The sequence below is a fragment of the Oryzias latipes genome, chromosome 16, assembly GCF_002234675.1.
Source record: "Oryzias latipes chromosome 16, ASM223467v1".
NCBI lineage: Eukaryota > Metazoa > Chordata > Actinopteri > Beloniformes > Adrianichthyidae > Oryzias > Oryzias latipes.
In genome coordinates this window covers 32875682-32889234 of record NC_019874.2, presented here as the reverse complement: position 1 = coordinate 32889234, position 13553 = coordinate 32875682, and the positions used below count along the sequence as shown (strand labels likewise).

At 37.7% G+C, this 13553-nt stretch overlaps 1 protein-coding gene across 8 annotated transcripts; it reads left to right on the top strand.

Annotated features, from left to right (window-relative positions):
* Window positions 1-1325: 1325 nt before the first annotated feature.
* On the top strand, window positions 1326-9214 carry LOC105353816. Of its 8 annotated transcripts, none has more exons than XR_002289884.2 (20): window positions 1326-2288; window positions 2487-2570; window positions 2776-3956; window positions 4038-4257; window positions 4792-4957; window positions 5043-5125; window positions 5229-5405; window positions 5476-5583; window positions 5724-5753; window positions 6117-6176; window positions 6308-6442; window positions 6663-6797; window positions 6953-7021; window positions 7094-7188; window positions 7357-7483; window positions 7583-7700; window positions 7772-7842; window positions 8139-8336; window positions 8441-8515; window positions 8611-9214. XR_002289884.2 is itself a non-coding variant. In XM_020702055.2 (18 exons), the coding sequence occupies exons 1-18, from the start codon at window positions 2214-2216 to the stop codon at window positions 8271-8273; spliced, it is 3069 nt and encodes a 1022-aa protein (XP_020557714.1). In that variant the 5' UTR covers window positions 1326-2213; the 3' UTR covers window positions 8274-9214. The 8 variants fall into 8 exon arrangements, 3 of the variants coding, with proteins under 3 accessions (XP_020557714.1, XP_020557717.1, XP_020557716.1); XR_002289883.2 differs by having other exon boundaries at window positions 8139-8515; window positions 8611-8649; window positions 8957-9214; XR_002289880.2 differs by having other exon boundaries at window positions 8441-9214.
* The last annotated feature ends 4339 nt before the right edge of the window (window positions 9215-13553 follow it).

Here is a 13553-nt window from a genome sequence, read left to right as displayed (position 1 = left end):
CTTTTTTAAAAGATTACACAAAACTTTCACTGGATTATTGTTGGTAAGGGTCTTCACTAATATCACAACAAGTTTGAAGAAGATTTACTGTATAAAATTAAAGATATTAATATTATAGTCTCCTTCAGACTCCCTCATTCACATTCAGCATACAACATTGAAAGTATCCAAAATGCCACTTTTTTAAAAGATTACACAAAACTTTCACTGGATTATTGTTGGTAAGGGTCTTCACTAATATCACAGCAAGTTTGAAGAAGATTTACTGTATAAAATTAAAGATATTATTATTATAGTCTCCTTCAGACTCCCTCATTCACATTCAGCATACAACATTGAAAGTATCCAAAATGCCAATTTTTAAAAGATTACACAAAACATTCACTGGATTATTGTTGGTAAGGGTCTTCACTAATATCACAGCAAGTTTGAAGAAGATTTACTGTATAAAATTAAAGATATTGATATTATAGTCTCATTCAGGCTGTCTCATTCATAATCAAAGTATAACATTGAAAGTATCCAAAATGCCACTTTTGGAGTCTCAAAGCAGTTTTAGATCTTCTTTTCTCTGCCAATTTTCTCTAATAACCTTCTCTTGATCATATTTTATCGGCATTGTTTAGACACTTGTTATTTAGAAAGAAACCACTCCTCAGTACTCGTCAAGCTTCATTCAAAAAACTTGGTCATTCAACAAGGTGCGGCTTGGGACACAATTAATTCAATTCAATTTTATTTGTACAGCCCAAAATCACAACAACAGTCGTCTCGATGGGCTTCGAAGTAAAACATGAAATCAAAAGGATCACGAATACAAAGAGTTCAATAGAAAAATACTAAAATGAACTAACAAACTGACTAAGCTATACTGGCATCCCTGCCCTTAGACCCCCCTTCGCGGTAAGGAAAAACTCCCAAAAAAAACCGGATTCCGGAAAAAACGAAGAAACCTCAGGGGTGCCCACATGAAGGAGGGATCCTCCCCCAGGACGGACAGGCGATTTACCAGAAATCTTAGAGAAGAATTAACTTATCTAAATCTACAACTACATATATAAAAGTCCAGCAGACGAGCTTCATCCAGCCGTGGTTATCGGGACAGTCAAAGGCGCGAGTCGAGCCGGAGACAGGAACCACAGCCAGGTGTAGGAGCAGGAGCAGAGACGAGGTACTCGGTCAGGTACAGAGCAGAGACGAGCCAGAGATGAGCCAGAGGCAGGATCCACAGCCAGGTGTAGGAGCAGGAGCAAAGGCGAGGTAAACGGTCAGGAACTGGAGCACGGATGAGCCAACTGGAGTCTGGAAGCACTCCCACTTAGGAGCCTTTAAATCACCTCAGTTCATTGCTCCAACAGTTAGGTATAGCCAAGTTGGTGGGAACATATCAAATTGCGAACATATCACGTTGCGAACATATCACGTTACTTACTACGAAATCATGAAGAAAGGGTAAGTGCTGTTGTCATGAAGTTTTATTTATTTGCCTCAATCACAATTACATTTGTATGAGTAATACCAATACACACACATGTGTATATGTGTATAATGAGGTTCTTAATTGTGTGCAATTTGTGGCACAGTGTGACAGACTTAAGATTAATGTGTGTATGTTTTCCATAAAAACACTTCAATCTATAAGGATGATTATTGTGGTTTGAGGCCCCTGTTACAGTCATAACCTAATTTATGTGTTTCTCAATAGTGAGACAACAATTGTCAATTTACTTTATTGTGCTTACAGGTTTTGTACGTTTTCCTCATTTGGAAGGGTTTGTATAACCTCAATATTTCACTATTTGGAGCAGTACAACATAGTTGGCTATTTTTTTTATTGGTCATATGCATAATGTAATTTACACTGTGCCTTACATTATGAACAAAACATGTAATATATTGACATCTCGTTTTCACATAAAAGGCACGGCAAACTTCTAAAGGTGTGGAAGAAATTGCAGGAGCTGTGGCTAAATTCACAGAACCTGGAGCCAGTGTCACTGACTACAGTGTTCACACTGAAGCAGGGTTCTGGGAAAATGTTAGCAAGCAGTTGCAAGTGCCCAACACCTTTAAGAACAGGATGAAAATGGCTAGAATTGCTACTAGTTATGCAAAGGAAATTGTAGAACATCAAAATGTATAATATTCGTAATAGTTTGGCATTAACTTGTATTCATCATCTATACTTGTCCACTCGTTTATAGGAACATTCAATGGTCACAAATGTCTTGGTGGGGAGCATTAATGAAACCGAGAAGACCCCTTCAGAGGATGCCACACGCATCACGGTAAAATAATATGTGGGAGATTGACTGTGGTTTTCTATTATCCATTGGTATGTCTACCTAGTGTACACTCATCAATAGATAATGGCCTAGATAGACCTAGTGTTGACCTATGAGTTGCCATTCAAACTTTATCGCCACATTGCTAAATCGGTTATCAATGTCATCAATGTGAAACACTGATTAACCAAATGATTGCAGGCCACTGATGCGACTCCACAGTCAGGACTTAACCCGGCTGAGGACTCTAATACTGAATCCAAATCCTCACCCTGTGGTGACGAGGTAATGTCATTCAATTTAATGTTTCTAAGTCTGTAGAGTTTTGTTAGAAATTGTTCACCATTTAAATAACAAGTTGTGGCGCGCATGTTGGCAGGGTAGTTGTTGCTACAAACATAAAATTGCCAATTCAATGTTGTCATATAATGGGTATCACAAATAATCAGTTTGATAAATTACATTTTGGTAACAAATACCTCTGTTATAGAGTCTGGATGGGAATGGGAACACCTCAGATTTCTCTGCACCCAGCACTATTGACCTGGACACCTTTCAGTACCCCTTGCCAGCACAACCATGCTTTTTCGTCATCAGTAAAAGTGACTGGCAACAGTTGAGACGCATGCAGTCAGGCAGGCGCTTCCATGGACTGCAGTGGACCAATGTTGTAGCCAAAGGTCTCAAATCAGTTAATCCATACTGCAGTTTTGGGTTCAAACACCACTGTGTGAAAACCCTCCTTTCAACGACAAAGGCACCTCTTTTCCGTTGTATGGCCTATTGTCGTTTTGAGGCTTGCCCTGTTAAGGCAGCTGTGACAGTCACTGATAGCAGCTTGAAAGCCGTGGTGGTGTTTTCAGGGGGTAATGTGTGCCACAACACCCTGGAGACAAAAAGCAGGCCAGTCCGTGCTGATTCCAGAAAGACAACCGCAAGCATACTGCAAACAAAGCACCCCCGGAGCGTATACTTGGAGTCTATGCTCAGTTTGCCACCACCTGTAGTACAATCAGGATGTAGGGATGATGCAGTGAGCACAGGTGTGTTGAAGAATATATCATGGACTGAGCGACAGAAGGAAAGGCCACATTCTGATGAAGTGACAAGTCTCCAGACAATTATTGATAACCTGAAAGGCACTGATACAGAGGTCCTGCAGAAAGTGATGCTGCATCCCAAGGGAATAATGTTGTGGTCGAAGAAAACGCTCTCTGTGTTTTACAAAAGATGCAAAGAGGATATAGTGTACTTGGACGCAACAGGCAACATCGTTAAGAAAAAAAGCAAGCAAAGTCCACCCTACTATGTTTACGAGCTGGTGGTGAGAAACCCATCCAAGGGTTCATCCCCACTGCCAGTAGCCACATATGTTACATGTGACCACACCACCGCATCGGTCACATATTTTCTGCAGGCCTTTCAGACTGACCTGGTGAGACTCTATGGACATGGGGCAAACAAGAGACCTGTCATGATTATCTGTGATGGCTCCCTTGTCCTACTCCATTCCATCTCCATTACCTTTTGCCACACTGCGCTAGAGGATCTGTTGACTAAATATTATCAGCTGATCACTGGTCAATATTCCAAAACACAATTTGACCTGCCAATCCTCCATCGATGTTTAAGTCACATCATGAGGAATGCCAAGGACCTGTGCAAAAAGCAGTAAGTGCATCATATGGCATGTATACAAATTATAAATGTCTGTAAATGGTGATGTCAATTTATCCATCCATTTCTTTTCAGGATTCCTGCACACTACAAGCTTGGGATGCACATCTTTGGCCTATTGGCATGTTCATCCACTTTAGAACAGATGGACCAGGTTCTTCTCAGTGCTACTGCTCTGTTCAACAGTCCCTGTTCTGGACCAAATGTTGAAAAGAACTATGATAACCTCATAGGACTGATGCAAGAAATTGGCACAATTGATCTTGACAGAACCATCACTCCAGAAAACTACAAGGTAAATATGTGGAGGGCCAAATACTAAGTGAAGTGTTGCCCACGAAGGTATTAAACATCCATCTGAAAATTATCCCAAACGAGAAGTTAATCCATGACCTCTGTCAAAAGATGGCAGGGTTGAGATCTTTAACAGCATTTGTCTGTGGTCCTAATTACAAAGTTATGGATAAATAACATGAATTTTAAAAGAATCTGTTATGGATTGATTGGGAGGAAATGATAAGGGAACGTGAATGTCGGAACAAACCAAATGACATTGTATCTTGGGAACCATCTAAATCACTTTGAGTCCAGTAATTATTCATATTTCCTAGAGAAATCACTAAAGTTGGGAGAGAATTAAACCACTAGGTGGTGCTAAAATGACGTAAACACAGGAGTGCAAGACTGCTGATCTTTAGAAGCGGTCTTGCACTGACTTTAACCTATTTGGCAGGAACTATTGTGGGAGGAGGAAGGTAAATAATGGTTTCCCACATTATTTTCCAGATGTGCTGTCATTAATTAATACTGTTATGATTATAATTTTCAGCATGCAGTGGGAAGTGCTCCATTGAAGTCTCATTTCCAAGAAATTATTCAGAGAGCACCTTTGGACCATTGTGGGGTATGCAATATTTACTACGCCCCAGGATTCATTCCCAGTTTGGAGAAATATTTTCTCCCACATGCAACACTCTGGTCTGGATTAATGTTAGGTTGGTATCTACTTGATGTTATGTATAACCTGACTGTATAATTTTGCCCCTGTCATATCCTATATCATGCATTTATTATCTTTAGGAGATTTGGGGCGCCACGGTACCGGTCCGGCTTACACGAATCTCAGTAAGCGTTATAACGAAGTCAGCCAGACCAGGAAACAGGTAATATCCTAATCAAATTGGAAGCATTTCTTTGCATCGACATGGAATGCTTTGACTGGCTGCATAGAAGAATCTTAATTCCAACAAGAGACATATTTTGTAGAACTTCACAATGGCAAACAGGACACAAGGAATCATGGAAAAAAGCCAGTGGGACCTAAAGCAAATTAGATTCCAAAGGAAATCTGTGAGCCGACTAGATGACTTTGTGACTGTTTACCAAAAGATGCATGACGCCCTGCTCCTGGAATATGCAGACACCGAGCTATCCAGAAAGAGAGTAAGATTTGACTCAGAATTGGCACATTACATGGCGGTCCAAATGCAATATTAACTCATTGCAACTTAAGTCCCATAGAGTGGAGGTTGAAAGGTGGAAGAAAGGCAGAGTGGGGCGCAAAGGTGTCTATGTCTCACCATTGGCAACAACTTTGCCATTCAAGAAGCCAGAACCTGAGGTGCTGTGTAACAGTCTTGTGACTGGAACTATCAAAATTCATATTGTTGTTTTACCTGTGAATATCCTTCACTCAAAAATGTAGTTCCCTCCATCAAACGCTAGTATTTACGCTAGTATTTGTCTTTGTGACCCCTTTAGAACCGTACATTGACACAGAAGAAAGCACAGGTTTGTACCAGTCTTTTACCACATATTATGTCGTGTCAATGAAGTCGTTTTATGTTTGGTTTTTCATACCTGCAACACGAAGTAGAAACATTGTTAACATTACATCATTATAGAAGTTACTTTATTATTATGGCATACTTGTAACCAATATTCAGTTGTTGCAATTGAAGCACTGTTTCAATATTGGAATGTATTATACACACACATGAAAAGCCCATGTGTCATGCAAGTGGCTTCAATGTCGAAGTAGAGATGTTCTTTGAGGTTCACACCTCTGAAAGTGAAACCAGTTCCATTGAGGGATATCACAATGGTTAGTGGCTGCTAAAAGCAATACTGCTCTACTCATGCACTCCACAACAGGAACAGCCAACAGCTGCACCGACATCTGGAGAAACACACAGAGCAACAGCAGAGTCTGAGGTGAGATTATGCACAGTGATCGGCACAGTAAATCCCATGCCCTTGCATGTCTTACATTGATACTGAAAGTGATTGCAAAGTATACTTTATGTCAGATCATCTACATGTTTACCAAAATATGTTTGTTTTAGCTTACTACATTGTGGAGGAGACAAAAGACGGAAGTGGTTGTCTCTGTCATTCCCTCTCAGATTAGAGGGAACAACCTCATTATCCACCACAGTGAACTTTGTCCCCTTGTACCTCATCAGTGGCTCACAGGAGAGGTTTGTAGCAATAACTAATCAAATCATGAGGTGACATTGGATACTAGCACAATACTGATCTTATCGCCTCAGAAACCACAGGTCCCAGTGTATATCGTTGGATGGCCATACAAATGGACAAAGAATAGTGGGGGGGTGGGGGCGTATATAAATGTTAGTTGAGGACATCACCTTGATATAATCCAATGCTGAATGGCATGGTTTCTCTATGCATGTTTAGATCATCGAGTGCCTCTTGCATCTTACTGCCAATCAACATAATTTGTCAGACACAATCTACATCATGAACCACTACACGGCTGGAGTGATTGTGCATGACAAGAGAGAATTGTTCCGGAGGCAAAGCTTGGCAAAAGTAAATACCATTTCAGTTCTATGTGATATTGTGAATGAAAGAAGCTGCAGCATGTATGTTAAGACGTTTTGGCCAAAGCATAATATGCATGCAGTGGTATTGTGGTGTCAAATAAATGCTTATTTCCACTGTTTTTCCTTTTCAATCTGAAACAGATAAATTTTGAGAACTACAAAGCCATTGCATCCTGTGTTAACTACAACAATACACACTGGAAGTTTCTGGTGAGTGACTTCTTAGCCCAAATGTGAAATATTATACAAAGCATTTATTTCATGACATTATTTTGGTTGTAGTATATTAATGCAGCTGAAAGTACTGTCTACTTGCTCGATCCTGTGCAATCTACGACAGAGCTGGCAGAGTCTGATCATGCAGCAAAGAAATTTCGGTAATCCCACATCAACACCACTAATCATTCCACATACAATTCGATGAGTACACTTTCACCACTTGTCAGACTAGTATGCCTGTAAACTCATGCATACTTTTGTAAAGTCTTTGACAAAATATTTGTGTGAAAGATGGTAGACTTTCTTTTTTATGTAATGTATTACAGGGAGTATCTTAACATGAGGAGGACCTGCCACAACAGGACAGACTGGGTGGACATTAAATTTAGGGGGGGAACCATGACACACCCATGTCAGCAGGATGGAAACAGTTGTGGTGTAATTACCATCATGGTAGCACAAGACTTATGTGTTATGGACATGTACCTCACCTGTATTACCCCACAGTGAGACTAAGGTCCTTATGCTGATATCATGTACTGTTTTGTTCAGATGGCACGGTCGATAATGCAAAAATTCCCAGACCCGCCAAATATTGTGTTCCAAACAACAGTGGTGGAGATGGCACAGGAACGAAAAAAACTGGCTCTTGCACTACTTCAGGCTTCAGGTGCAAGCATTAACTCTCCATCTTGGCCCACTGGACTCCCAGTGATGATTGACGTCCCTTTTCCATTTCAGTGTTCGACAAGACTAACGACTGTGCTATGTGTGCCACAACATTAAGTACTGGACCTTCCCACACTGACTGGGTAAGCGTGCAATATTGGAGGTAGTTCAGGGGGATGGTGTTGGAACATCTAATGGCCTTCAGGAGATGTCTGTTATTTTTTTTTCTTTAATTTTATCAAATTATGTGATCAGTGTATTGAAGCCATTGAACTACAACTTATGAAACCTGGTGGTGAGTGACGCTGTGCTGTAACCCTTCAGTAAGATCATTGTACAGCACCATGTCTTTAGCAAGGACTTCTGATGTCACAATAGTGCAGTGCCGTCTGAACAATATTCATTCTTTAAGTTAGGCATTTGTGTTTCTGACTTGCAGATACAATGTGATGAATGCAGCCGGTGGTTCCATGTCCAGTGCGTGCCAATGGATACAGCAGAGTATGAAGATGCAAAGGCCAAGGAGTGGAAATGCTGTTTGTGTGCACAGGACATGGAAACATCTTTCCTTTAACCCATCCTGTCAGTGTAGTCTCATTTACAGGATTATTCTTATTTTAATCTCTGAAAGTAAAATGTCAGTGATGTTTTTATATTTTTTATACGCCTAACACTGCATATGTCAATACTTGTTTGAAAATTACTGCTTTCACTTAGTCACTCTGTATTTTTGTTTCCCAGACAGGTGTTCCTGATCTGCGGTTACTTTTCACATATTCTCTGCTCTCAACCAGCCAAGGCAGATGACTGTCCATTGTTAGTCAGGTTCTGCCAGAGGTTTATTCCTGTTGAGTTGGTAGTTCTGTTGCTTTGTTACGTTATTTTTTTTTCTTTCTTCTTTATTTTTCAAGTCCCCCCTCATATGTAAATGTAAAGGCAAGGCATCCCCGGTAAGTATGTATTTATGCACGGAACTGGTGCGCACGCAATCCCGCACACACATCAACAAACTGAAGAAAACACACGTAGGTTCACATAGAACGCACGCAACATGCAGCTCACAGCCAGAAAACATTCATGCACACAACCCAAAGCGCTTTTCTGCGCAGGTAAAAAAAAGGAGTTGCTGCTTTAATTAATACAACCATTAACTGACCCAGAAGCCCGATTTTGAATCATTAATATATCAGTTACAATAAGGACTATTGCATACCTAGTGTCTATAGCCCACATGTTGACGACTCTTCCTTCTTTCAGATTTTCACCTCACTCTCTGTCCCCTCTGTGCCTCCCTGCACTCTGGCTATGGGGGCCCCTGTGGGGTCTTGCTGGCTGGCCCTAGCCTGGGTGGCGGATGTGATTTCCCCGATGGGCGTTTGTTATCTATCTGCTACCGTACGAGTGTTCATCATTACTTGACCGTGATGATGAAACTCCAGAAATGTTTTTGCCTTATGCTGGTTCTTGGGTTTTGCTCCCCCTTCTATAATCCTCCTCCTACCCCCCCCCCCCCCCCCCCCGAACATCACGCTCTTCTCCCCTCCTATTTTTTTCCGTTCACTGAGATGAAGTATAGCCTAAATTACAAAAGGGGTTAATTACAATATACACCTAGTGTGTCAAAAGACACATACCTCTTTTGTAACAGTAAAATATGTCCAACTCAAGAGGCTTTCAGCTCTCATTTGTTTGCTCAGCTGTTGGACATGACAAGTTATAAAGGAAACAAATAAAACAGAAAAGGGTCTTTCTGCCTTCCACATTAGTGCTTGCTCAGGATGGTGAGGAAATGTTTAATGCAACCTATTTGTTTCACAGGGACATCCACTATAGTTTTGTTTTGCTGTAACTACCTCTAATAAAGCTTTATTGAACAGGTTACACAATGGTGTATGCTGCGTTTTGTTCTGTCATTTGGAAATCATTAGGAAACAATTCCAGAGGTTTGACTCCAGAAATGTGAACATCTATATTTATTATTTTTTACTCTTGTTGCAATCAATTTCCTCAAAACATTTTGCGATATAAGTGAGGACCCTTACCAACAATAATCCAGTGAATGTTCTCTGTAATCTTTTAAAAAAGTGGCATTTTGGATACTTTCAATGTTGTATGCTGAATGTGAATGAGGGAGTCTGAAGGAGACTATAATATTAATATCTATAATTTTATACAGTAAATCTTCTTCAAACTTGTTGTGATATTAGTGAAGACCCTTACCAACAATAATCCAGTGAAAGTTCTCTGTAATCTTTTAAAAAAGTGGCATTTTGGATACTTTCAATGTTGTATGCTGAATGTGAATGAGGGAGTCTGAAGGAGACTATAATATTAATATCTATAATTTTATACAGTAAATCTTCTTCAAACTTGCTGTGATATTAGTGAAGACCCTTACCAACAATAATCCAGTGAAAGTTTTGTGTAATCTTTTAAAAAAGTGGCATTTTGGATACTTTCAATGTTATACTTTGACTGTGAATGAGACAGCCTGAATGAGACTATAATATTAATATCTTTAATTTTATACAGTAAATCTTCTTCAAACTTGTTGTGATATTAGTGAAGACCCTTACCAACAATAATCCAGTGAAAGTTCTCTGTAATCTTTTAAAAAAGTGGCATTTTGGATACTTTCAATGTTGTATGCTGAATGTGAATTTGACAGCCTGAATGAGACTATAATATTAATATCTTTAATTTTATACAGTAAATCTTCTTCAAACTTGCTGTGATATTAGTGAAGACCCTTACCAACAATAATCCAGTGAAAGTTTTGTGTAATCTTTTAAAAAAGTGGCATTTTGGATACTTTCAATGTTGTATGCTGAATGTGAATGAGGGAGTCTGAAGGAGACTATAATATTAATATCTTTAATTTTATACAGTAAATCTTCTTCAAACTTGTTGTGATATTAGTGAAGACCCTTACCAACAATAATCCAGTGACAGTTTTGTGTAATCTTTTAAAAAAGTGGCATTTTGGATACTTTCAATGTTGTATGCTGAATGGGAATGAGGGAGTCTGAAGGAGACTATAATATTAATATCTTTAATTTTATACAGTAAATCTTCTTCAAACTTGTTGTGATATTAGTGAAGACCCTTACCAACAATAATCCAGTGAAAGTTTTGTGTAATCTTTTAAAAAAGTGGCATTTTGGATACTTTCAATGTTATACTTTGACTGTGAATGAGACAGCCTGAATGAGACTATAATATTAATATCTTTAATTTTATACAGTAAATCTTCTTCAAACTTGCTGTGATATTAGTGAAGACCCTTACCAACAATAATCCAGTGACAGTTTTGTGTAATCTTTTAAAAAAGTGGCATTTTGGATACTTTCAATGTTATACTTTGACTGTGAATGAGACAGCCTGAATGAGACTATAATATTAATATCTTTAATTTTATACAGTAAATCTTCTTCAAACTTGTTGTGATATTAGTGAAGACCCTTACCAACAATAATCCAGTGAAAGTTTTGTGTAATCTTTTAAAAAAGTGGCATTTTGGATACTTTCAATGTTATACTTTGACTGTGAATGAGACAGCCTGAATGAGACTATAATATTAATATCTTTAATTTTATACAGTAAATCTTCTTCAAACTTGCTGTGATATTAGTGAAGACCCTTACCAACAATAATCCAGTGAAAGTTCTCTGTAATCTTTTAAAAAAGTGGCATTTTGGATACTTTCAATGTTGTATGCTGAATGTGAATGAGGGAGTCTGTAGGAGACTATAATATTAATATCTATAATTTTATACAGTAAATCTTCTTCAAACTTGCTGTGATATTAGTGAAGACCCTTACCAACAATAATCCAGTGAAAGTTTTGTGTAATCTTTTAAAAAAGTGGCATTTTGGATACTTTCAATGTTGTATGCTGAATGTGAATGAGGGAGTCTGAAGGAGACTATAATATTAATATCTTTAATTTTATACAGTAAATCTTCTTCAAACTTGTTGTGATATTAGTGAAGACCCTTACCAACAATAATCCAGTGAAAGTTTTGTGTAATCTTTTAAAAAAGTGGCATTTTGGATACTTTCAATGTTGTATGCTGAATGTGAATGAGGGAGTCTGAAGGAGACTATAATATTAATATCTTTAATTTTATACTGTAAATCTTCTTCAAACTTGTTGTGATATTTGTGAAGACCCTTACCAACAATAATCCAGTGACAGTTTTGTGTAATCTTTTAAAAAAGTGGCATTTTGGATACTTTCAATGTTGTATGCTGAATGTGAATGAGGGAGTCTGAAGGAGACTATAATATTAATATCTTTAATTTTATACAGTAAATCTTCTTCAAACTTGCTGTGATATTAGTGAAGACCCTTACCAACAATAATCCAGTGAAAGTTTTGTGTAATCTTTTAAAAAAGTGGCATTTTGGATACTTTCAATGTTGTATGCTGAATGTGAATGAGGGAGTCTGAAGGAGACTATAATATTAATATCTTTAATTTTATACAGTAAATCTTCTTCAAACTTGTTGTGATATTAGTGAAGACCCTTACCAACAATAATCCAGTGACAGTTTTGTGTAATCCTTTAAAAAAGTGGCATTTTGGATACTTTCAATGTTATACTTTGACTGTGAATGAGACAGCCTGAATGAGACTATAATATTAATATCTTTAATTTTATACAGTAAATCTTCTTCAAACTTGCTGTGATATTAGTGAAGACCCTTACCAACAATAATCCAGTGAAAGTTCTCTGTAATCTTTTAAAAAAGTGGCATTTTGGATACTTTCAATGTTGTATGCTGAATGTGAATGAGGGAGTCTGTAGGAGACTATAATATTAATATCTTTAATTTTATACAGTAAATCTTCTTCAAACTTGCTGTGATATTAGTGAAGACCCTTACCAACAATAATCCAGTGAAAGTTCTCTGTAATCTTTTAAAAAAGTGGCATTTTGGATACTTTCAATGTTGTATGCTGAATGTGAATGAGGGAGTCTGTAGGAGACTATAATATTAATATCTTTAATTTTATACAGTAAATCTTCTTCAAACTTGTTGTGATATTAGTGAAGACCCTTACCAACAATAATCCAGTGACAGTTTTGTGTAATCTTTTAAAAAAGTGGCATTTTGGATACTTTCAATGTTGTATGCTGAATGTGAATGAGGGAGTCTGAAGGAGACTATAATATTAATATCTTTAATTTTATACAGTAAATCTTCTTCAAACTTGTTGTGATATTAGTGAAGACCCTTACCAACAATAATCCAGTGACAGTTTTGTGTAATCTTTTAAAAAAGTGGCATTTTGGATACTTTCAATGTTATACTTTGACTGTGAATGAGACAGCCTGAATGAGACTATAATATTAATATCTTTAATTTTATACAGTAAATCTTCTTCAAACTTGCTGTGATATTAGTGAAGACCCTTACCAACAATAATCCAGTAAAAGTTTTGTGTAATCTTTTAAAAAAGTGGCATTTTGGATACTTTCAATGTTGTATGCTGAATGTGAATGAGGGAGTCTGAAGGAGACTATAATATTAATATCTTTAATTTTATACAGTAAATCTTCTTCAAACTTGTTGTGATATTAGTGAAGACCCTTACCAACAATAATCCAGTGACAGTTTTGTGTAATCCTTTAAAAAAGTGGCATTTTGGATACTTTCAATGTTATACTTTGACTGTGAATGAGACAGCCTGAATGAGACTATAATATTAATATCTTTAATTTTATACAGTAAATCTTCTTCAAACTTGCTGTGATATTAGTGAAGACCCTTACCAACAATAATCCAGTGAAAGTTTTGTGTAATCTTTGAAACAGGCCACTTTAGAAAAAAATGACATGACAGGACC